Below are 25,626 nucleotides of genomic sequence, written 5' to 3'. Positions count from 1 at the left end.
AGTATATCTTAGAACTACAACTGTATGTTCTAAAATTTTTTGAATAATATTTTTACTTTGATATTTAATTATACATAAGTGTATATTTCATATTTTGTTCCTTGAATATATTATGTTTCAATGCATAAATTTTTGTAACATGGGGGAAGATCCAATTTAAAAAAAAAAAAATATATGTATATATATTTTTTCTGTGTCCAGCGGGGATATATGTGATGCCAGAATTGGCATACACATATTTATTTTCTATCTTTTAAAATATCCTTAATTACTTAAACTTATTTTTATTAATGGAAGAATTACTTTTAAAATAAATCAAAAACTTAATCTTTTTAAGCGAACATAAAATATTCATTTCTTCTCTTCCAGATCAATGTAACGGATACTTTCTTTTTATTTCATTATTATGCAGACATATAAATTCACTGTCGCCTCTAATCGAAAACAAAAATCTATTTATAACTTTTTATTCTAATTTTCCAACGGCTAAATGTTTCGGTTGCATGGTTATATTAATTCACATAAATTTGTTGGCGACTCGTGATCGCCAAGGTGTTCTTTTTAACCCATGTGGACATGCTAGTTGGCTTTGTTTTTGGCTATGATATATTATGATAAATCGCCAAATTTTGGATCTCCTACCCATACTCTTTCTCTGTCCGTTGAGAATAAATATATTCACTTTTAATTTCGAAATTGGTGGAGGCTGGGGGCCTTTGGGCCTCCCAGTCTTAATTTTCTAACGGTCAGAAATGTTCTGGCTTTATGATCTCTCAATAGAGAGTATTCTTATTTCATCCCTTTAAGGGATTTCTTATTTTTTTGAAGAAATGGCCATTTCATAATTTACAAAATTATGCTTAATAAAATCTAAATTTACATTCAACGATTTGTACATCATTTCCTGGAAACGTTATTGTTTTTATTCATTCAATATTGGCCAAAATGAACATTCATAATTCCACTATACATTAACCACGCCTAATGAAGGAAGCAGCAAGGCTTTTCATCATTACAAAACATATATATACATATATATATATTCGTATTTACTCTAAATAACTTGCTAACAACTATTTTCTACACTTAAAGTCAAATTGTTTTATAAAAACTGTGCTAAAATAAGCATGTAGAAAAATCACAGTCACAAATTTGTCGAATTACGTCGGATGTATAAACATATCATTCTTATAAATATTATTAAAAGGTTGTTCTATTCCATATTTAATAATTCCATAAGTTAATAAAGTTTAAACAAAATAACAAACGGGAAGCAGAAAAAAAAATATTAATTTTTTTCATAGAGCGAGATTTGGAGCATAATAAGTTAACGAATGAAAATATTATTTTTATAAATGCTGTGAGTGCGTAGCAATTATTCAAATCTGATTATCTAAGTTTTATCAATTTTTTTACCAGCACCAAAAAATTTTTGATCACAAAAAAGATGAAAAATATCAATATGATACAGATTTTTATATTTTAAAATTGCGCTTTATGTCCTAAAAACAAAAAGAGTACAATGTCTCAAACATCTAGACCAGGGGTCTCAAACTGTCTAGACAATGTCTCAAACATCTAGACCATCCTACATGAGGCCGGAGGCCCCAATTAAAAACACAAATCGCAACTTTATCAAAATTTTATGCAGGACTCTTTTATGTTTGAAGGAACATTAAATATTACTGTCAGATTTTTACCAAGTTGTTCAAAACAAAAGTATTGAATTACAAATTAAAATAAGAAGTAGATTTTTAAAAATATTTAATTGCATTTTAAAAAATTCGCTCTACAATAACTCTAATGTGCACCTATGTATTAAACAATTAATGTGCAACAGATATCTAATTGTTAAGATATAAAACTTTAAAAAGGTTGGTATTAAAACTTACATAGTAGCACACAAAATGTTCAATGAGAAAATTGAGGTTTGTCTGCTGCAACCACCAGAGAATAGATATTTACATTTTAAATTTAAAATTTGCAAATGTGTGTGTAAATATTTTACACACATGCTAAATTATATTCACAAAATACAAAAAATTGAAATAAAAAAGAGCAACATATACGATTATTTTTGTATTTGAATAAATATTTTCTTGGATGCAAAACCTGAGAAATAAATTTTTTTGCACCGTTGGTATGTTAAATGTCACAGAAACGAAGAAATTAAGTTTTTATTAACGAGAAAAGTATTTTAAACCAATACAGATTTTTTACGAAAAAAAATTAAAAACTAATATATTTTAGTTCGCGGGCCACAAAAAAAGCTTCGCGGGCCACCAGTTGGAAACCACTGATCTAAACCAAATGAAAGAAAAATATAAAAAATCCACTGGGGAAGACTAGCAGGAAAGAGAAAAAATGGACTTCAAAGATAAAGATAGCTAAATAAAGTAGAGAAATTTAAAAAGAGATGAAAATTAAAAAAAACGGAAGATAAAGGAGAAGGTTCTGAAAAAGTGGAACTGTGTGTGAAAAAGGAGTACAATGTTCTTCATGGACTGTGGAGCCAAGGAGAAAATAAGCTCCGTTTTTTAAATGTTTGAAAAAGTGCTTTGTAACGTTTAAAGTCCTAAAATAGAATACATTACTGCTTTATGACAATATTTTTTCCACCTGGGCAAAAAAATCGTATTTTGTAAAAATGATTTTCTTTAACCAGTCCATAATTTTTAATGGGCAATTTATTCACTTTGCTGCTTTAGAAACCTTTTCAAATATTGCAGAAACGAGCTAAATTATAAGTCAATTTTTAGACTTTATGCGATCAAAGTATGCCTCGCATGCATTACAATGTTTTCGATGTAAAAGGTAAATGTATTTGAACATAATGTTGCTATTTTTAAAATTTTTCAGACAGACTAATTGACCCAAGGACTAGTCATTCAAGCTTTAATCAGCAACAACATCATCGGTAAGTTACTTTGCATTTTTTTCTGATCAATAATTAATTTAATAGGATGCTCAGCATCACAGGCCGAAAATTTATTTATGGAAATTGAAAATTTAAAAACTAGTAAAAAATTTGATGTTAGTGCTTTTAGAAAAGTAAAAATTGCTTTCAATCAAAATCACACAGGATGAAGTTAATTAATGTTAAAAAGAACGAAAATGATGCGATATGAGAAAGAATATACATTCTGGAATTATTTTCTATCTAAATTCTGTAATTTTCGACAACACTTTATCTCGAGCTTGCGTAAAACTTCAGGAAATTTCATATTTGAAATTTTTATTATTATATTTTTATTTTCACTAATCAATTTTTGTTGTTTTAAATCACGAAAAGTTTATTAATCTATAGCTTAAAAAATTATAGTTTCAATAACCATATTGAAAAATATTATTCTGTTTAAAATTTTCATGTTTCAAAATTAAATACTTCCAGCAATCTTAAATTCCATATTAAGTATTTCACTAATCAATTTTTTTCCTTTAAATCACGAAAATTTTATTAATCTATAGCTTAAAAAATTATAGTTTCAATAACTATATAGAAAAATATTATTCCGTTTTAATTTTTTATGTTTCAAAATTAAATATTTTTAACAATATTAAATTCCAAATTAAGTATTTCACTAATCAATTTTTGCTCCTTTAAATCAGGAAAATTTTATAAATCTATAGCTTAAAAAAATAATAGTTTAAATAACCATATTGAAAAATACTACTCTGTTTAAAATTTTCATGTTTCAAAATTACGTACTTCTAACAATATTAAATACAAAATTAAGTATTTCTAACTTCTTAATATGCCTACTATTCAGATATCTAGTTCCTAAAACATTCTATTTAAATGTTAAATCCAAATTTTATTCGGACAACATTCGCATAAAATATTTTTTTCTACCTTTTCTGAAATAAAAAATCTGTATTTACATTTGAAATTTTAATATTTTTTTTATATATATATTTTCCAGGAGTGGATACGAACAGCAGGCGAGGAGTTCATACGATTACGGCCAATATAATCTAGGTCAGAATTCCATTGATGAAGATTATGACTTCGTCGAAAAGGATGATGCCTTCCAAGTTGGATCAAGCCACAATGTTCAAAATCAATACGAGACAAACTTGGACCGTGTCCCATCCAGAGAAGAGCAGGGCCTCGAGCAGTTTGACATAACGCAACACGAGAATGGGTTGGATGAACACGGAAGCTATGGACAGAAAACTAACCGCAATGTTTATGAAGTAGTCAAAGAACATGAGGTGACGACAATTTGGTTCTATAAATATCACATGTTAAAAACTTTTTCAAGACATAAAGGATGCCGTTATCATTTTTGACAATCATAAATCGCTTAAATTGTAATGATTTTTAACTTTAAAACTACCAGGTTTGTGGTTCGATCCCTGCCGGCCGAAGTCTCCCCGTATAGTAAATGGTGACTGATGCACGCTAAATTTGTCGAGTCTCAAAGTCCTCCATGTTCACATAACAAATCAATACCTCTGAGGGTACTGAATTGGAGATTGATCGTTCTCTGATTCAGGTCAAAATTACGATCTGTGGATGAATGAATGGATGTGTGAATGGGTCCACCCTATAAACTTGTGTGACGTGTGGGTGTGGCTGAAGTCGAATTCTTGGCTACAGATGGCGCCACTGGAAAACAAGAGCAATTGCACCCCCTCAGCCTTTATGGCATACGTCAACAACCAGGTTTGCGATCAATCCTTTTAACAGTACTTTCGAAATTCCTTCGAAAAATGTTTTTTTAAAATAACCACGGTTTAAATGTCTTACACTTGAGAAGCAAAGCTATGATTTTAAAATATATATAGGGTAAACTAACCAGTGAAGGAACACTTAAGCTTCGCTTGCCTTTTAAAAAATCATATTAATTTCAAAATTCGTAATTTCAGTTAAATGACAGTGTCAACATATTTGTTACTAATTGCAAATTATGCAAAAAAATTGCAGAGAACTTACATAATATTGTTTTAAAGTTTTGGAGGTTCAAATAACAAGTAGTAAGAAGACCCAGTGAAGGAACAGCTCTTACCAGTGAAGGAACACAAAATTGCCCAGTGAAGGAACACTTAATTTTGGTTATTTTTTAATGCTCTTTATGAATTTTTTAGCCATACAAATACAGTCGGACATCTATTTAACGAACTTTCATTCTACGAATTTCCCTATTTTACGAATTTTTTCGAGGAACCAAGAGCATTTTGGAAATTTTTTTGTAAAATAACTTCCATATAGCGAAGTGAATTTTCTATTTAACGAACTTTTCATTGAGATCCAATTTCCCTATTTTCCAAAATATTTCTTAACATTTTAAACTTGTTAAAGCAATTTATGGGGGAAATGACATTAAATTAATTTTCGAAGCCACTGCTTTATGAAATGTATTACTGTTTTGTCTAAAAATTATCTTAGAGAAAGCAGTAAATTCCCTTTTTGTTTGCACTTCAAACGAAAAACTCACTTCAAATTAACGGATTTCATCCGTAGCAATTTAACTTAACGCAAGTGGTAATGTATGTTTAAAATTACTTTTATAATAAATGCAACTATATTTTTATACATAAATCTAGACTTTTTTTAGTTGAAAATGTATATAGCATGATAGTGTAACACTGGATAATGTTTTGCTCTATTCTTGCTTTCCATGCAGATTTCTTTTATGGTTGAGATTTATATGATAAATAGTAGATACTAGTTTACAAGATAAAAGTGTATCAATTGCTATTTTAATTATGTCTAGTGTTTAAGAATTTAAAACCTGTTTTGTGTTGTTTAAGTATTTTAAGAGGTGATTTTCTATTTAACGAATTTTCCATATAACGAGCTTATTATTGGTATTAAGTGATTTTGTTAAATAGAGGTTCGACTAAAAACAAGACTATTTGTGAAATTATGAGATACAAGTACTTGTAAAATGCTAACTTTTTTCTGTAATCATGAACTAGAAATTAAAGTGATGTTAAATACAAAATAAATTTAGAAAAATCGTTCTATCTTATAATTTGACAGTCAAATCTAAATCATTGTGTCATCCGATGCTGTTTATTATCATTATTATTTTATCACCTTTTTGTTTACTCTTTTTCCTCTTATTTCTTGAAGCTTTTTTTCTTTTTTAAGTATTTTTTCTTTCTTTTTCTTTTCCATGTTCTCTTGTTTTAATGTTTTTTAGATCTTTCAGCCTCTTGAAATTTTTGCCATTTCTCTGAAGTTAGTGCAAAAGGTAATTTATTCGCTTTTCTTCTTATTTGACCTTTCTTTTTATCATCAATATTTGGCCAATGTAAATGGCTCTTCCAAACTTCTTCTGATTTTTCAGCAACATTTCTAGAATGCCTTTCTCGAAAATAGACGGGGGAAAGGTGTCTTGAAGTTTGAGGCAAATCCATCTCTTGTTGACTTATATCTAGAGGATCTTTAGAAGTACTGATTTTACTTACAGAATCATTTCTTTTTTCAACTAAGAGAATCAGCATGAGGACTCATTTCAAATTCGATATCTAATATACATTCATTATCAATACTAGCTTCAGTTCCTAAGTTTGACTTAACCAAGTGGTCTTCTTTTAATACGTGCTTCTTCCATATTGGAAAAAGTACAGGCTCTTGGACATTTTCGATATTAGACTCTTCCGTCAATGCTGTGTTAAAAATTTACAACATATCTTGAGGGATTTCCCTCTCAAGCTTCTGAAGAAATTGAGTATCGTTTCTGTTTAACTTTGTTTTTTGTTGAGGAACTTACTTCTAAATTCTAACATTGTAAAGTAGTTTCTATAAATTATATAATCACGTTGCTATCCTATAATGATAGCTTATTAGGAGTTCTTGGTGCAAAAGCCAGCGAAAAAATGTTCTATTTTTATGATTATATTTAATTAGTTTTCGATTTGTAAACATAGTTTATTAAGTTGCCTAACATTTGATGTAACTACACACCCCGTTAATAAATATAAATTATAATTTTTTCATAAATTAAGCTATTAAATTAACATTTTGAACTGAAATTATTTCAGGAATTATTCATACAATTTTTAACAAAATTTCGGTTGTCCTCTATATAGCAGAATTACTTATCCTAGAGTCATGTAAAATCATATATCACACATTACTGTTCATTCACTGGAAGTATTCCCAGTGTAGGAATATGCCTGTTTCTTCACTGGTTAGAAGCTGGTTTTTGTCTTTTAAGCAGAATTTTGATGTATAATATGACTAAAAGTACAAGAAAATTACGAAATTTCTTTTATTTTCATTAACTGAGAAATGAACCCAGTAAAGAAACATTTGTTCCTTCACTGGTTTTTCATCGTTTGGTGATCCAGTGAAGGAACATGCCTGTTCCTTCACTGGTTGGAAGTTGTTTTTTGTCTTTTAAACAGAATTTTGATGTATAATATGACTAAAAGTACAAGAAAATTAAAAAATTTCTTTTATTTTCATTAACTGGGAGAAAAACCCAGTAAAGGAACACTTGTTCCTTCACTGGTTTTTCATCGTTTGGTGATCCAGTGAATAAACACCCCCTTATCTCAGTACTTGATTATGCTATGGTGCTTTAAAAAAAATAAAACGTAACTTCAATAACTATATTTTGAATTCTCTTTTTCACAGTGAGAAAAATAAGACTACTACATGCAATTAATTCCACTTCAAACATATAAGTACAAACACTCACCTTATAATTTTTTCAACGAAACAAGGTGTTGCAGAGATAATAACAAATTCAAAAATTTTTTCAGAGAAATCTATTTGACCAGGTAATCCAAAATATTGCTAGATGACTTCCTATTGTTTGGCAGTAAGCTATTGTTACCAATCAATCTAAAGAAAAACTTTCAAATTCTTATTTTTAATGAATATATATGAAATGTTCCTTCACTGGGTAGTGTTCCTTCACTGGTTGGTTTACCCTACCATTCTGCTGGCTGGTCTGTCTTTAGAATTGAAAAATAAATATTTTGAAATCGCTAATCCGGTGATATTTTTCAACCTATAAGAAAATTATCGAAACCAATGAATAATTCATTATTTTTATGAGCCAAGATTATGAAGCGATAGTTTATTTTTTTAAAAATTTAAAAATTGATCTCAAACGAGATTTATTTTTACTTTTAAATTTTTTTCATTATGACGTTTTGAACCCTTTTCATAATTAACGATGATGTTGCAGACTAAACTAAACTTAACAGCCAAAAATAACACGCAGCAACCTCACTGCAATTTTGAAAACACCATATTATGCACACAAAAAACGTTATTTTATGCGAAGATAGAGCTTTCAAAAGCAGCCTTAAATATCAAAGCATTTAAAAGCAACATTTTTGAACATACAAACAATTACAAAATTTTTATGGATTTTTCCTACTAAAATCTTCCTGCGTTGCAAAGTCATGTTTTAATAACTTGCAGTACTTTTTGCACTGAGCTGCTATTCGACTGTGACCACCTGATATTTTCACTCAAATCAGCTATTGCGTCACTGTTTGGATTATAAAAATCTAGTGTTGAGTCTTTATTTCGTACGCAATTGAGACTTAGACATCATTCCTAAAACTCAATTGATAAACCAGTACATCTTTTTACTAATAAGCGGTTCATCCCACTGTATAGGGCTTTGCACAGGTTAATGTGTGGGCTAATATTGTAATAATAAATGATTAGAAGAACTTCACTTTGCTTAGAGGGTGTTAAAAGTCCTTAGATCTCAAACCTATTGAGCATTTGTTGGATGGAATTGAAAGACGTATCCAACAACTATAATCACAATCATTCCGACATATACTGTTGGAAAGTTCTATTCATCCAGTATAATATCGCATGGTGCTTAAGATCTCAAACCTATTGAGCATTTGTGGGATGGAATTGAAAGACGTATCCAACAACTAGAATCACAATCATTCCGACATATACTGTTGGAAAGTTCTATTCATCCAGTATAATATCGCATGGTGCTTAAGATCTCAAACCTATTGAGCATTTGTGGGAGGGAATTGAAAGACGTATCCAACAACTAGGATCACAATCATTCCGACATGCACTGTTGAAAAGTTCCATTCATCCAGTGTAATCTCGCATGGTGCTTAAGATCTCAAACCTATTGAGCATTTGTGGGATGGAATTGAAAGACGTATCCAACAACTAGGATCACAATCATTCTAACATGCACTGTTGAAAAGTTCTATTCATCCAGTGTAATCTCGCATGGTGCTTAAGATCTCAAACCTATTGAGCATTTGTGGGATGGAATTGAAAGACGTATCCAACATCTAAGATCACAATCATTCCGACATGCACTGTTGAAAAGTTCTATTCATCCAGCATAACCTCGCATGGTTCTTAAAATCAACATCTAGTATATATCTAGTATCAACGATAAATAAAACATTAACTGTTTAAAAGAGCTTTAAAACGCGATGTTCAAGGGGTGGACATAATGGAGTAGCCACTTTGTAATTACTCTTGTCTATAACACACACTAATAAAAATCCAAGAAAATTTCTGAACCTTTTGCGTAAACGTTACAGTCAGCTTTTTAGTGTCATACATAAGAAACCACAAATACAACGTTTGCTTCAAAGTTGATTGCTGTCTGAGATTATGTTATATGTTTTTATAAGTTACGATTAAGTTATTAATGCAATTGTTAAATTTTTAATTCAAATATTTTATTTTTTAATTTAAATTCTCTTTCCAGGATAAAGCAAATGATGGTTTACCTGACTTCTTCAATAAAGAGAGTATGTATATTTGTTTTAAGAAAATTAAAATTATTATTTTCTAATTTTAAAATTTATATTTTTGTTCCACTTTATTCCACGGTATATCTCAAATTTTTACTCAATACAGCCAACTAAGATAGCCACAACAACGATTAAATAATATATAATTTAACTTGTGGCACATTTTTAAGTTGTAGTTTATAGTTGGTTTATTTTGCGTATCAGTAATACCAAATACAATACTTGGTTAAGTAAAACATAAATTTTAAAATGAGCTTGCTTAATCAAAATTAAATACCGTAACTAGTTACCATACTTCAAATTTTATCCACATTTATTTAACTTGCACATCTCACGCTTTTAAATTAAATTTTATTACTTACCATTAGTAAATGTCTTAAAACAAACAGCATTTCAGAGAAATTAAGAAAACAAATGCCTTATTAAAATTTGTAAAACATTTCATTTTTATTTATTTGCTTTTCATTGTTTATTTATATACTAGGAGGCTCCGCCCCCTGCTCGCTAACGCTCGCCAACCCCCGAGAATTACCACGCAATCCTATGTGGTTCACGCTGTGAACCATGGCTCACTGCGCTCGCTCGCCAATGAACACAATGTTCTAGCACAAAGACATAGTATATGATCATCAAAGACATAGTATTGTACTTAACTAGAAGAATTCCATCAATGTTCTTATTGGCTTTTAAAAAAGTATATAAGCTGTTTAGATTGTACATGGTGAAAAAATCAAAACATTAGCTAAATGAAAAACATATTAGCAAAATAAATTATCAAATATTGCAGTTACTCACCTAAATTCAACTAAATGTGTATAATAAATTAGTTAATGCTAGAAATTCTGAAAGTTTTAGAAAAAAATTTTATTATTTAAAAATATAAACTTTAAACCCTAACTTTTCCTTGTTAGATAATAACCCTCAAAAAGTCTTTCCTTTTCAAGGACACAAAAATTTGTTTTATCACCAAATGAAATACTTTTTGGTGATCAGCATTATTGAAATCAATTTCTATATTAATTAACATTTGTGATAAAGTACATAACATTTTAGAACAAAATAAGGATGTTTTACATACAATAAATTAAAATGCATGCCTGTTAGCATTACCCGAGAAATACCACGCGGAGGTCGCTATGCTGCATTTCTAATCGGGGAGTTTTGATTTTGGCAGTTCCCCTTGCCTACTGCCAATAGAAGTTTCAATTAAATTTTTTCCAAAAAACATTTTTTTTCTGCAAAGCTCTAAGAAATTAACACTAAGCACTTAGAATTTCTTTGAAAACACAATTATAGATTTGGCATCTTGGAGCAATTACTGAAAGGCTGTCAAATGACTTAACTCTTGACAGGCCAACATAAAGTTGTCCATGACTAAAAACTTGTTTAGTCAATATTAAACTGATTTCCTCAAAAGTCTGACCTTGTGACTTATTTATAGTCATGGAGAAGGCCAGCCTAATAGGAAATTGTTTTCTCTTAAAAGAAAACGGCATGTGTTATCAGAGGGGATTAGAGGTATTCTCGGAATGAAAAATGTACCTGCTTCATCATCATCAATCAGTTTAGCTTCAATTAAATTACGCTGCAAGTTTGTAACAATTAATCTAGTGCCGTTACAGAGTCCTTTAGATGGCATTAAATTTTATTATGCTTCTAGAGCATGAATATGAATTGAACAACCTGACAATGCTCACTCTGGTTATTGTTTCCGTTTTTAAAAGTGCTATATGTTGAGCCACCTGAGCTAGGTTTGGCATGTGACATTTTTAGCAGCAATCATTGGTCGATTTTCTAACGTTGCCATTCGGGGAGTTGTAATGAGGCTTTTTTTTGGTGCCGTGTAAGAGAAATATATATATATATATATAGATTTAAATTTATTTATTTCAACTTATTTGTATATTTTATTTATTTATTTATATTTATTTTTACTTGTTTATTTATTTATTTTTATCTTTTTATTTTTATTTTTATTTATTCATTTATTTGTTTATTTTTATTTATCTATTATTTTATTTATATTATATTATTATTAAGTTCTGTCGATGAAGATGAACGTTCGATTTTTCCTGCGAACCCCTGTTCATCTTCTATTCACGAAAACAATATTTTTTTGCTAATTTTTATCTCCATTGCTCTCTAATCAAGCTTGATTCGTTGTATTATGGTAATACTTTTCCTACGTTAATGTTTATTTTCAACCTTTTAATCAATACATAGTTTTCTTCAATTTTACGAAGATTCTAAAAAACCATATTTGAAAGATAATGATTAGGAACACTCTGTTATACAATCCAGTGAAGGGAAGAGATTACTCTAAGTTTGACTAGTTGTAAACAGGATATTGGAATCTATTCGTTAAATAGTCCAGTCAGCTCATGAATATTCATGTAAACCCAGGTTTCAAGTACAAACCTAAAACTGAAAGTGACAACTCTAAGAACTTATTTTCGTTATAATTTTATATTTAAGAATTTACTGGTACCCATTAATTCATTTAAACTGTGGGTTAATGGGTGTTAGTAAACTTTTCAGTTAACTATTTATCTGTGAACTTCTTTTTTCAAAAGAATTTGTTAGATAGAAATTTTGTTCCATATGTGAATGCAATTATCATAATGGTACAGCTTATTGTTTTAAGAGTGTTTAATTGAAATTCACACATTTTTCCAAGTTCTAATCATTCGATTATCAAATAGAATCATCAGATTACAAAGGTATTTGCTCAGTTTGGGGATTCTATCACTTTCGAACATTTGATGGCGAGGTTTTCACCTATCCTTCCACGTGTTGGCACGTAATCTCTAAAAGCGACGACGGTGACATCAAAGTCATGGTGCGAAGCAACTGCAACGGAAGTTTGCCATGTTCAAGATATGTTAGCATACAAGATGCCCACTACAAGTATGTTTATGGTATTTCATTTAGCGAAATTATGTCGTCATAATATTTGATATGTAGGTCATAATCATCTTATTCAAGATATTATATGGAATAAATTTTAAAGTATAAGGGTTGCCCAAATTGAGAAAGTGCAACGAGTGATAAAGTCAGAAATGAAGTAAGAATAGCAACAGCAATATTCAGAGTTAGAAAAGAGGGTAGGGGAAAATTACTGCAGATTCCTTAAAACTGATCACCCAGTTCACATGGAAGCATATAAAGTGAATGTAAAATTATTTGTTTAGAACCAAACTGCGCATATATGTACATTCGTACGGTTTTAAGTGACTAAACTTGATTACACAGTTACTGTAATCTGATGGAATGTTATACAGGCCGTGGTAGCCTAGTAGTTAGAGAATAGGACTCATGTCATAGGGCTGAAATTCGACCCATCGAGTACAAGCGATGTACGTGCATGTAAAATCTATGGAATCGAAAGCCCTGTGGTCGGTCGCCGATCAGTACCATGGGTACAGAGGAAACAAAATTGTAATTGTAAAATCTTTACCCTCCAGATTTATGTCTAAATTGAGGAAATGGCCTCACAAATGAGTGGTGCATTCATCCGTGGTGTTCTGATCTAAGAAACACTTTCACTATTGCATAAGTCTCTTGTCAATTGAAAGGCACACGTTCCTTACTTAATTTGCAAAAGGCCAATGAATAGCGACCTTGGCTTGTCCAATTGTCATTAGAAAAAAAACAAATGGATGCCGCGAATTGTGACCTTTCAATTAGCTCTAATCATTTAATCAACCAGCTATGAGTTAATTGCAGATCACATAGCGTTTGCTTATTATAGTTTTGGCATGTTCGATATTCATGTCAACCCTTTTACGAAAATATTTTCACCATTTTATTACAGCTGTTCGTCTTGCTACAGCCACAACTCGCAAATAGACGTCTTTATAATGTCCACTCTCTGCTACTAAAAACAATGCTACGATCGACTGATCGGTACTAGTCAAATTCATTTTTGATATGCCCTTACATTCACCTTAAGTACTCTCATGTGAACTGTTTATTCAGTAGTATGCTATCTGCAATACACTAATATCTAATTTCATAACTTTGAAAGGTTTCGCTGCCCTCTTTGCTCTGTTTCTGAAACTAGCAGGAATTTCCTTTTCAGTTGCGCAACCCATGTAATTAATTAAGTAAATTGAGTAACCCATGTAATTTTATGTTATGAAGTAATGAAATTTAGGGGCTGCCGCAACTATAATCTGTTACAACAGACAATTAAATGTATGTCGTTTACCAAATGTTGTTCCCCGATTGGTCCCATAAGGACTTTGATTAAAAAAAAGACTTTTTTCAACTTAATACACGCTTTAAAAATGTTATTATCTCTATAAATAGTGTGAAAATAAATACCTAAAAACCATTCATCCACAACTTAATTTATACCCTTTTCACTGACTATCGTGTACATAAAATTAAAAAAAACGTCCATCTAAATTGTGTTCTTTATTTATTCAAGTACTGAAATTAAAGTATACTAGTTTAAATAATTTATATAGATAAACGAATACTTGTTTAAATAAAGGTATATGATGCTTCTCTAAATAATGTATACCAGATTGGTATTTATTACTTTTGTCACTGTATCTAATTAGTTGTTTTAAAACCACTTGCGGCAGAAATTGTAAACAAAAAATTAAGATAAACCTACTTGAGATTCAGACGGAGAAGATTTCATTGTTCGAAAAAGAAAATACAAAATAAAGAATAATTAAGAGTAAAATTTGAACCAACAAACTTAATTAAGCATAATTAACTTTCTTTTTAACAGGAAAAATTGCTAACGAATTGGATAAGTTAATTAAGTCTAGAGTAAATCATTTTATAAAAGGATAGGGAAATAAGAAAAATTTACTTTGTAAATTACAGAAGGCGACATTTTTATAATTATTTTATTTTGGTTACATTAAAGAGATATTAAATAGCTTAAAGCTACGTGCGATACGATTTTAATTTATTTGACACTATACTGGAGGTTAAATAATTTTTAATTATGAATCTGCGAAGCGAAATTATACGCTTCAGAAATACCATTTTTACCTTCCATGAACATGACAAAACTTCCATGTACTCACAAAAAATTTCACTGAATCTGGAATGAAACATTTTGATAGAATTATACATGTTTCTAAAAGTTTTAGTATAGTTGAAATGACTGATTTTGCTAAAAGATGGCGCCACAATAAGTTTAAGATTAAATAATTTATTTTTTGGAAGCATCGTTGTGTAATTACACAGTTTATGAAGATAAGTACAGAACTTATGAACACTCTACTTACATTTAGAACTTTACTAAAGACATTAACTTATGCAGAGCACGCTGGGGAAGTTCATAAATGAAACAAAATTTGAAAAACATTCATAAATAATTTTACAACTTCTAATAAAATAATTATTTCTGTCATGGGTGGCGCCACAATCATTGACGTAGTAGTATTTTAAACAATTTTGACACGTTTTTGCAATATTTTTGAAAGAGTTTTGTCGTTTCGAATGTATGAGTAAAGCACTGTGATTTTTACAAACGTTGCGATTTTTACGTCAAACTTTTTTGCGTTTTGAATTTAGGTTTGCTCATAAATAAGCATTGCATAAAAGTTTTAATTATTTATTTTAGGTACATGCTCTCGTATGATGAGGGAGTAAGTCGAAACAGTATAGGTTTTGATGTTCCTTTCCAAGACAACAATGTAGTTGTAGAATATGTCGGCAGATACCTCGTAGCTAGAACACACTCTGGATATTCAATATGGATAAACTCTGAGGTATAATCATTATATCAATGACTTGTGAATCATTAACTTTTCTAAAATAATGATTTAAAAATAAATCTTCAATTTAAGAATCTGATTTAATCGAAAATAAAACTGAAAATATGAATCTATAATCAGGGTTCGAATTATAGTTAAAATTTAAAATTTAAATTTAAAAATGAAAAATTTAAATTATCCCTCTGAACGATTAGTGCTCAAACTCTGGTTATTTAATGTTCCGAAGATTTTCCATATTGATTTTTATCAAAGTTATACTTTTTTTCCCTCATTTAAATACTGTAAATTTACAACTTTTGATCAGAACTTGCAACCTTTATTCACTTTTTACAAACATTTTTAACATATTTTAAAATTTATTTACTTTCTATAGTCTTGTGTATTTTTTACAGCTCCAAACAGAAAATATAGCGTAGAAGCATTTCTGAAAACACTACTTTTTAAGCACTTTTTAAAATATTCTAAATTAAATTTCAAAACATTATTTCTTTCAATAAATTTGATTTGAAATCCTTTCTTTAACTTTCATCTTTTTATTCATTCTATTTTTATTAATTCTATTTTATTCATCATCTTTATTCTCTATTTTATTCATCATCTTCGAATAAGATCTGTTTGAGGAATACATAAACCTATTGTACTGTAGTCAAACTTACTAATTGAATTGACTTTTACTACATGAAGTCAGATTATGAAGCGGCTTTAAAAACTTTAGCTACGTTGAGTACGCGGTTGAAGATTTTAAGAATAAAATTTAATATTCAGCCGTAAATAATTTTAATGTTCATGATATAAAAATTATTTGATAGATGGCGCCACAATCATTTACGTAGCAATACTTGAAACTATTTTGGTGCATTTTTTGTAATATTTCAGACATAGAAAATAGCTCATAATTAAAAGCTTTTAAAACAAAATTATTCATTAATTAGAATACTGTGCTATTGGTTGCTGATCCTGTTGTTCAAAGACGTACGCAAGGCATTTGTGGCAATTATGACACAGAATTGGAGGATGATTTTATTGCGCAAGATGGCGCCCGAACTTCTGATATTTACTACTTTGCCAACAGCTGGAAAGAAGAAGATCCGAATATAGGCAAGTAATAAATCATATTTTGCAATTAAATTCGAGAAATTGTCTTGTTGGTGATCAAAAATATTTGCCGAAATAATTGAAAGCAAAACATTATTTTGATTTAAATTGCGTGTGACTATTAAACAAAGAGACTAATGTGTGTTTCACAATTTTACCTTAGCCATATTTTTAACCGAGTCTTACTTTGTTTTCTTAAGTGATTGAAGTACTTATTTCCAGTTCAAATGATCAGCAATCTCGTACCAGGTTTTTTTTTAAATAATACCGTATTTAATGATTAGCTTTGACTATTGCATAAGAACAAATCAATTGAAATCCCTCTATAAACATTATGAACCTTCTATGGGAATTAATGAAATATGTTATGAAAGATTTTTCTAACACAGCTCAATGGTTGAGGCAATGACGAGAAATCAAACGCGTAGAACAATGCAGGTGCATTGTTCTCAAAACGAAAAAAATATCGTCAAGTTAATACAAGAAGATATCATGATTTGAAATTGCAAGCTGAAAATAGTGATAAATGTACCAAACATTGAAAAATAGGTTGTTTTGTTTTTTAAGTGAAGAACTTTTTAAGGGCCAAGTTTAAAAAACTAAAGACTGCTTGTTGTGGCCCTAGCGGAAATATTCCAATGAAAAAGCGAGTTGAAAGATTTCGCTAGTTTAAAGTACCACTCAAGAGCCGTAAAGGCTCAGGGGATAGATTGGTCGCCTCTTAATGAGGTGACCCAGGTTCAAATCACCGCAATGTCTGGTCGATTCGAATTCTGCACCAGGCTCACTCCAACCGCAGTACTACCGTACTTATTTTCAGTGGTAGAAAATCCATATCTGGAGGAACTCCCTTTGCTGTCAAGCTAACCATCGGAAGTTTTTGTGGTTTTTCTTCTTGTAGCACAAATACGGGTTAATTCTATCAAAAAATCTTCAACGAAGGATAGTTTTTCCCCAATACTTAATTAAGGAGCTCCCTTTTTTTTCTTGGTTGGGTTCGAAATTACAAGGTTGCTAATTTGAACATAGGTAGTCGTTAACTTAGAACCGGATCGGCTATTCAACACCGGTTATAAAAGGAAATATAAAATACATCACACAAACAAAAATGATGAGGGTGCTGAAACTGTCAGTAAAAGACACGCGTGCGGAACGGAAAAAAAATTACTGAAAAGGATTTATTTAAGCAAATTAGTCATTTTCGGCAAATTAATAATAAAATATTAAAACTGAAAATAGAAAGAAACAATGCAACTATGTTTTCAAGTATAATCAAAAACTACAAAATAGGTGAAAGGAAAATCACTGGGAGCACCAGAAATCTGATTCTCCCGCTGTTTTGGAAAATTTTCTCTTTTAGACTTAAGTCCTGTTTAGACAATCCAATTTCTTGGACAGAGATTGATTGATATTGATGGAAACCTGTTTTGTTTTGAGCTTGGATCGTGTAAACAAACATCCAAGTACTTGGTCCAACTTCTTGGACGATAGTAGAGCATGTTCTACTTTCCATTCAAGTTTTTTCTCCCTTAGCCAATCAGCGTCTTAGGTTTTGTGACGTCAACAAGCAGGCAGCAAATTGTCATTTTCTTGTCGGTTTTCATATATTTTAGTCTAAATAAATTGATCTGTTGCTGTTTATTTGTGTTATTATGATTTTATTGGAATTTATTTAGTAATTTTAAACTTATGCAAGCATTATTTTATAACGTTGAATATGAACAATGCGCATGCGCGAGATTTTCCTTGACGAATCAGTGACATTCAAGAACTTGGACAGTGTAGACGAATCATCCAATTTCTCGGATTCAAGAACTTGGACCGTGCAAACAGGCCTTTAAACTGTTCGTTATTTTTACACGATTAACATATTCAAATTAATCAACCATAACCAGGCAGCTAGACCCTTTTTTCCGTTATCTGCCTTTCGTTGATAGGAAAGACACGTGATTTTGACACCGCGCAAATGACGCGAACAACGCCTTAGCTGGTACCTCTCTCCCTTTCAATTTTCATGTTACATAATGTGCCCGATTCAAAATTTCCCCTGTATGAAATATTATGCAGCGCTAAGAAGGAATTTATACTGAAAAGAGAGTGCGTTGCTTAACATGTTAATCTAGAATAGTTAACGAGTTAAATCTGGAATAGTTGAGGAAAATCTAAGAAAGTATGTAAAATACTCCTCAGTAGTCTAGCCATAAATTCATTAAAAAATTTTCAATGTTTGACAAACTTTACTCTAAACAACGCAGAGTAATCTATTGCCTGTCACATTTGTTTGTGTTACCGTATTGAAGTATTTAACATTTTCCACTGTATTTGTCTGTTATAACGTTTCGTAACAACCTTATGTCAAATCTGAGTCAAATGATACATCTTCGCAATTTTAATTTGCATCTTAATCTGTTGTAGTTGTGTAAGCAACGGTGACTAAGGTTTTATAATAGGTTGATAAGATTATGATTCTCAATTAAAATTATAAAATAGAACGTTTGTCTAAGTTTAGAATAAAGAAAATTATTTTAAATAAGACAAAATTAAGAACAATCTGTAGCGTGTCATTTATTTTTTTTAGGACCGCTAACGAGTCACTTTAAAAAAAAAAAATTCAAATATCATACATTATTTTTGTGCCATTTTACCAATAGCCACTAACTATACTAGAAATCTTTAAAAACCTGCCACTAAATGTTTAGTAAAGTACTAAATTTGTTTCTAATTGAAAAGTACTATCTTTTTTTATTTTTTTTATGCATTTAATGCAGTTGAAAATTAATTACACTTATGTCGAACGTCTTTCTAATAGTAATACCAAATGTTCAAAGTTAAGGCTAAAATAGAATATTTTTTTAAGATTGTTTTTATTTCATATGCATTAATGAAAGCGGTTAGTTGTGTAAAGTGAAAAAATAAGTGTCCTCTCTAATATGTAGAATAATTTAAAGTGTGCACTTTTTAGATTATTAAAAACAAGTTTTAATATGAAGTTATTTTAAAAACTGTAATAGGCAAGAGAACGTGATTTTTAATCACTAGAATTGTAACTATTTTATTTATTAATAAGGCATCGTAAATCTTAAAAATCTTAAATTATTATTTTTTTTCGCGATAAAGTAAATATAAAATAACATTTCACTGTTCAAATTAATTATTAACAATATGTTTGTATTTTTACAGCTTGTATAGATGAAGCCGAAGCCAAGAATCCGTGTAATTCTGCTACAGCTGAAAAGCGTGATGTTTCCAATCGCGCCAACTATCAGTGCGAAGCTCTGAAGAATATGGATTTTCAACAATGCGCAGAGGTAGCGTTAATTTTGTATTAATAACTTGTGCGAAAAAAAAAGTTTAAATATTAAATAGAAAAGAGCAACAATGTAGAGAAACAGAAATAATGCTGTTAATATGCGTAGAATATCATTTTAGTACTGCTGAGCAAGTACCATCGTTTGTGGCAAGAGCTCTCCTTCTTGTAACTAATGATCACCTTGTCATAGTACCGAAACAATAGTCTCTATTTGCTACATTATTTTCTTTCTTACATATTGTCAAAGAATGACTCTGTGCCGAAAATTCTCTTCTTCGATAGAATTGCGTTACTTATTATGGGACCGAAACCATAATCTCTGTTAGCAATATTATTTTTGTTCGTATACGTTGTCACAACATGACTCAGTCAGTAAAAATTTCTGCATCTCCATACTAATGATATACGGAACTTACTATAGTATCGAATTGATATTCTCTGTTTATTGCATTAATTTTATTCTTGTGGATTCTCAGAGAAAGTTTCGGGACCTGAAAATCTCTGTTTCGAAATTAAAGGTCATCTTGTTATAAAACCGAAACAATAGTCTCTATTAATTACATCATTTATTCTCTTATGATTTGTCAAACAATGACTCTGTGCCGAAAATTCTCCACCTTGATGCAATTTATGGTACTTATTATAGTACCGAAACCATAATCTCAGTTAAATATAGTATTTTTGTTCTTATACGTTGCCATACAATGGCCCTGAATCGAAACTTGCGTGTCTCCATACTAATTATATAGTACTTATTTTACCGAAACGATAGTCTCTGTTTAGTAGATTATTTTTGCACTTATACATAAGAATGACTTAGTTCTTAAAAATCTCTGACTCAATATTAATGATCATATTTGTTGTAGAACAAAAACGATAGTCGTTGTCAAATATATTATTTTTTTTCTAAATTTTGTCCCAAAATGGCTCTCAATCAATATCTACCATGCTTGTTATAGTACCAAAATGATCTTCAGTATCTGTCAAATGTGTTTTTTTTATCATTTTTTAAAGTATTTCAAAGCTTAATTTTTAAAATACAAAACTAGAATTTAAAATTTGGTTCAATAGAACACATTTCAATAGTTAAACTGTAACAAAAATTATTCAAAAATAATAAATAACTACTGAATAAATAAGAAAATTTCAGGCGTATAATGCCCTGGGGTTAATCCCATATTAACATCAGGACATTATACGCATATAGTAATTAGTAAATTCTAATAATAATAAATTCTTTCCTGTCTAAAGATAGGGATAAGTTAGGCGAATGTATCGAAGGAGCAGTAATCACACAAACAATACCGCTATAGAAATCACTCCTCCAGATATGACTTTTTTTATTGAATAACAAACCAGAAAACTGATTCTTTGGTTAGAAACACAACAGACGTAAGGGCACCTTTAGACATTGCGATCGTTATGTGTATTTCTGAAATTCGGGCTTAATTCCGATGGTAATTTTTCGAGATGTAAATTAGATATAAGATAACAATAAAAATACCAGATACAGTGTGCAAGAAAAGATATAAACCTTAATAACTTTTGTTCTAATGATCGGATTTTCACGCACTAAATATTGTTCTTAATGGCTCGAACGGGTGACCTCACGTAGGCTTATCAATCAATTAATACAGATATAGTACGAACAATATTTTAAATTAAGGAGTAAAACAGAAAAAATGCGCTTTCTCTGAATAGCCATAATTTTTCCTCGGAGGATTTGGATCTCCACACATTGAAACCAACTTTTGAGGAGTTTAGAACTCCTTACCACGTGATACCGCTCATGGGCTGCAATAGTGACACAACTAAAAAAACACGCGTTTTGGACTATGAGCATGTGTGAATATGAAAACACACATTCTTTTCAGCAGCAATACTAGCACAACTCACAATTCAACTTGAAGGTAATCTTCGTTTAAGCAAATTAAAGGTTATGACAAATTATTCTTGGTACTTGAAAAGCCAGTCGCAAGATCTATAATTGTTCAGGGTGTTTAGATTTTTATCTGTCTCAATGTACAGTTAGAAACAAAATAAATGAACCATTCTAAATATTTTTCGAATCCAATCCGATCTTTACGTACTAGGACTCAATCTTAATGGTTTAAGAGATTAACCTCAAATATAACGATTAATTAATACAGACAATATTTTAAATTACTAATTCAAGCACAAAAGAACACTTTACCCGAATAGACATGCATTTTTTCGACAGATTTGAATTTCTCGCCCTCAAACTATATGGGATAACTGCAATCTGGAAAATGTGGTCCCTATAGTTTTGCCAGGTGAGCAGTTTTAAGTTTGAAACATTTAGTTTTACTTTAACGTATCCTGTGTTTAGAATCCCATGTTAGTTTTACTTTTTGCGTATTTCACCATATTTCGATAATTTTTTAAGCGAATCGAAATATTTTTGCACATAATTAAAAAATTCATTCAGTTAAAGATAATTCCATGCAGAAAATAACTTTTAATAAATAGTTATTATTTTTTATCTTGTTTAATAATAGTAAAAAAAATTGAATTGAATGGAAAATTGAAAATAATTATTAGAAATAATTCTTAACATAGAATTTTCTTTGGATAAATAAATTTTATGATACTATGATAAAAAAATTTCGAAAATTCTAAAGTGAAATACCCAAAAAGAAAGATTAACATTAAAGATTCCAAACTTTGAATTTCCTCCTGACAGAACTATTTAGACTTAATTTCCCAGAATGCTGCTACCCCCTATCTATATTTTACGGGTAAGAAATTCATCCCAGTTGAATAAAAGGTATGTTTATCCAAAACAAGTACGCTTTCGCGTTTGATTTTTTAACTTATAAATATCATCTAAACTAATTAATTAACATAGTTTAGGTCACCCCATTATACCATTAACATTGAGTCCCAGTTCGCGAAAAACCGATCAATAAATCCGAAATTATTCGGGGAGTTTCGTTTATTTTTTGCATACTGTACATTAACTACTTAACCAGGATAACAATTTTAAAATAAGGTTAGATTAGACAATAAGATATGAATAAAAACAATATTTCGTAAATGCATATCTGATTGACTATAATACTAAATGCTATCTTTTAACAGTTCGTGGATATCAATTTGTACTACACGAAGTGTCAAATGGATTGCTGCAACGTAAAGTCTACCGAAGGCTGTGAGTGCACTACTCTCTCGGAGTTTGTACTGGAGTGTTCTCGTGCTGGAATTGAGATGTCGGCCGGGTGGAGGCAGCCAGCACTGTGCCGTAAGTGAATACTAATAACTGTACTAATAACTGTAACTGTAACTGATACTAATAACTGTAACTCTTCATTGTACGTATGACATTAAACAGAAATTCAATAAACACACATAGATGCAAAACTAAGAAAGAAATTTGGGAAAATTAAAATTCAAGAAAATAGATTAAGTGTTACTTAACTTTTGATCAGTAGTTGACAGCAAAGTTGGGTACTGGTTCGAAAATTTACAACAACAATGCTTCAGAGAAAAAAAAATTTCATTCAACTGAACATTTCAGTTTGAATTGTCTCAGATATAGTAAAAAGCATGGCCTTACAGTTTCCCCCGTCAATAGCGCCACCTGAAGACAATATTTTCAACTAATTTAAAATTTGGTGAAACTCAACGTAGTGATTTGTACTAAATCACGTTTCCGTTTATCTATTTAGAAAAAAATCTTATGTATTTAATGGAATAGAAAGAAAAAAAAATCTGAAGCTTTATTTAAAGTGTAGGGTGTGTGTAAAGTGTATTTGTGCAGCTATCATTATAAAAGCTCATAATTATAAAGAATATAAAAAATTAAAAAAATTTAATATTTTTAAAGTTCATCCTTATTAAGAATATGTTTCAAAATATTTCAAAAGTTAAAATCTTCATGAAATGGCCAATTGAATCAACTTCGAAGTTTTATACAGAAAAAGTAGTTCCAAAAATAACAGTAGTCAAAAAATAAGCCAAAAATTCACCCAAGTGAAAATCACTTTGACTTTAACAGTTTATTATCTTGATATGACTTTAAACACACATCCTTAAAACAAATATTTTCTTGAATCCGTACTTTTTCTTCATGGATAGTAAATTAATTTAATCCTTTAAGCAGAAAATATTGTTAAACATCACGCTTTCATATTTTTATTTACATAAGAAATTCCAAGTAAGAAATCTTTTATTTTGAATAAATAACACGCATTGCTTTTTAAGAGTAATTTTAAAAAATCCCTATACAAATTATGCTGTAAAAATAAAATGTGAGTTTTAAAAGCAATTTTTTGAAGAAAAAAATCGCAATAAAAATATGTTTTGAAAATTTTATACTAACAGTAAATACACACTTGTAATTAATTTAATAAGAGTTTGTTGAAAGTAACTTTGTTGCGAATAGGTTTAGAAAAAAAAATTTTTTTTGACTTTTACAATTTTTTTACAAAAAAAAACATTGCAACTAGATTGATGACATTTTGCAACAGTAAAAACGGTTATTTTTAAAGTAGTTTAAATATTATAACTATTACAAATATTTAAAATTATCGAAGTTTCATAAATGTCTTTTACGACTTATTATTTCAATATTTAGAAGTGTAAGAATTCCAAATTAAGATTTCCTCTGCACTTGTTTTCACGAGAAAAACATTATCATATATGTTTACTTCTTAATATTCTTTTCCATATTATGGTATTTCTTGGTCGAATTTATTTTGATAGTTTTCTATTTCATGTATTCTATTCTGTTTTAATGTGCCATTCTTTTATATTTTTTGGTGTTTTCAAATATTTTTTAACACAAAATAAGTTTTTAATTGAAAAAGAAAAAATTAATTATACCTGGTTATATTTTTTAGCTCTGAAATGCGCAAACAACATGGAATACAACGAATGTGGTCCACCTTGTCCAGCAACTTGTGAAGATCAGCAGCCAGTCTGTTTCCAAGAGAAATGCGTGGATGGATGTCATTGTCCGACAGGAACTGTTCTGGATAATGGAATTTGCATTTCAGTGGAAGAATGTCCGTGTCGTCAAGGGGAGGCTATTTACTCAGTTGGAGATGAAATTCAGCAAGACTGCAATACTTGGTATGACTTAATTTCTTATATGACAAGCAGATTCCATATAGTCTGGATTTGTGCTAACTATAATACTTGGTATGATAAAATTTCTTCAGTCCAGAGAAAATTACAAACGGTTTCAAAACTATCCAGATTAGATCTAAATGTAACATTTGGTTTACACAAATTTCATTTAACTAAAGAGAGTCATTGCAAGCAGCTTCAAAATTGTCCAGAGTAGGTCTAAATGTAGCATTTGGTCTACCCAAATTTCATATAACTAAGCAGAGCCATTGCAAGCAGTTTCAAAACTGTCCAGTATTAGGACTAAATGTAACATTTGGTAAGTCTAAATTTCATTTAACTAAATTTAGCTACGACTGGCAGTTTTAACACTGTCCAGATTAGATCTAAATGTAAAACATGTTGTGTCTAAATTTATTTTACCTAAAGAGTCCCGACAAGCAGTTTCAAAACTGCCCAGATTAAGTCAAAATGTAAGATTTGGTATACCTGAATATCGTTTAACTAAAGAGAGTCACAGCAAGCAGTTTCAAAACTGCCCAGATTTAGTCATAATGTATGATTTGGTATGCCTGAATTTCGTTTAACTAAAGAGAGTCATTGCAAGCAGTTTCAAAACTGTCCAGATTTAGTCATAATGTATGATTTGGTAAGTCTAAATTT

The 25,626-nt window shown here is 30.1% G+C and overlaps 1 protein-coding gene across 1 annotated transcript in view; it reads left to right on the top strand.

Moving 5' to 3' along the window:
* LOC107439698 (uncharacterized) overlaps positions 1-25,626 on the top strand; it is a 310,740-nt gene that overhangs the window by 107,560 nt on the left and 177,554 nt on the right. The window contains exons 36-44 of the mRNA XM_087152696.1: positions 2,860-2,917; positions 3,924-4,215; positions 9,678-9,720; positions 12,426-12,630; positions 15,314-15,461; positions 16,400-16,565; positions 19,743-19,870; positions 22,975-23,134; positions 24,735-24,966. Coding sequence (XP_087008822.1) covers positions 2,860-2,917; positions 3,924-4,215; positions 9,678-9,720; positions 12,426-12,630; positions 15,314-15,461; positions 16,400-16,565; positions 19,743-19,870; positions 22,975-23,134; positions 24,735-24,966 — 1,432 coding nt within the window. The remainder of the gene's footprint in view (positions 1-2,859; positions 2,918-3,923; positions 4,216-9,677; positions 9,721-12,425; positions 12,631-15,313; positions 15,462-16,399; positions 16,566-19,742; positions 19,871-22,974; positions 23,135-24,734; positions 24,967-25,626) is intronic.

Source organism: Parasteatoda tepidariorum, chromosome 10 (genome assembly GCF_982258835.1).
Source record: "Parasteatoda tepidariorum strain Cologne lab strain chromosome 10, Ptep-v5.0, whole genome shotgun sequence".
Taxonomy (NCBI): domain Eukaryota; kingdom Metazoa; phylum Arthropoda; class Arachnida; order Araneae; family Theridiidae; genus Parasteatoda; species Parasteatoda tepidariorum.
Note: the sequence above shows the minus strand (reverse complement) of the source record. Positions and strands in the feature narration are given on the sequence as shown.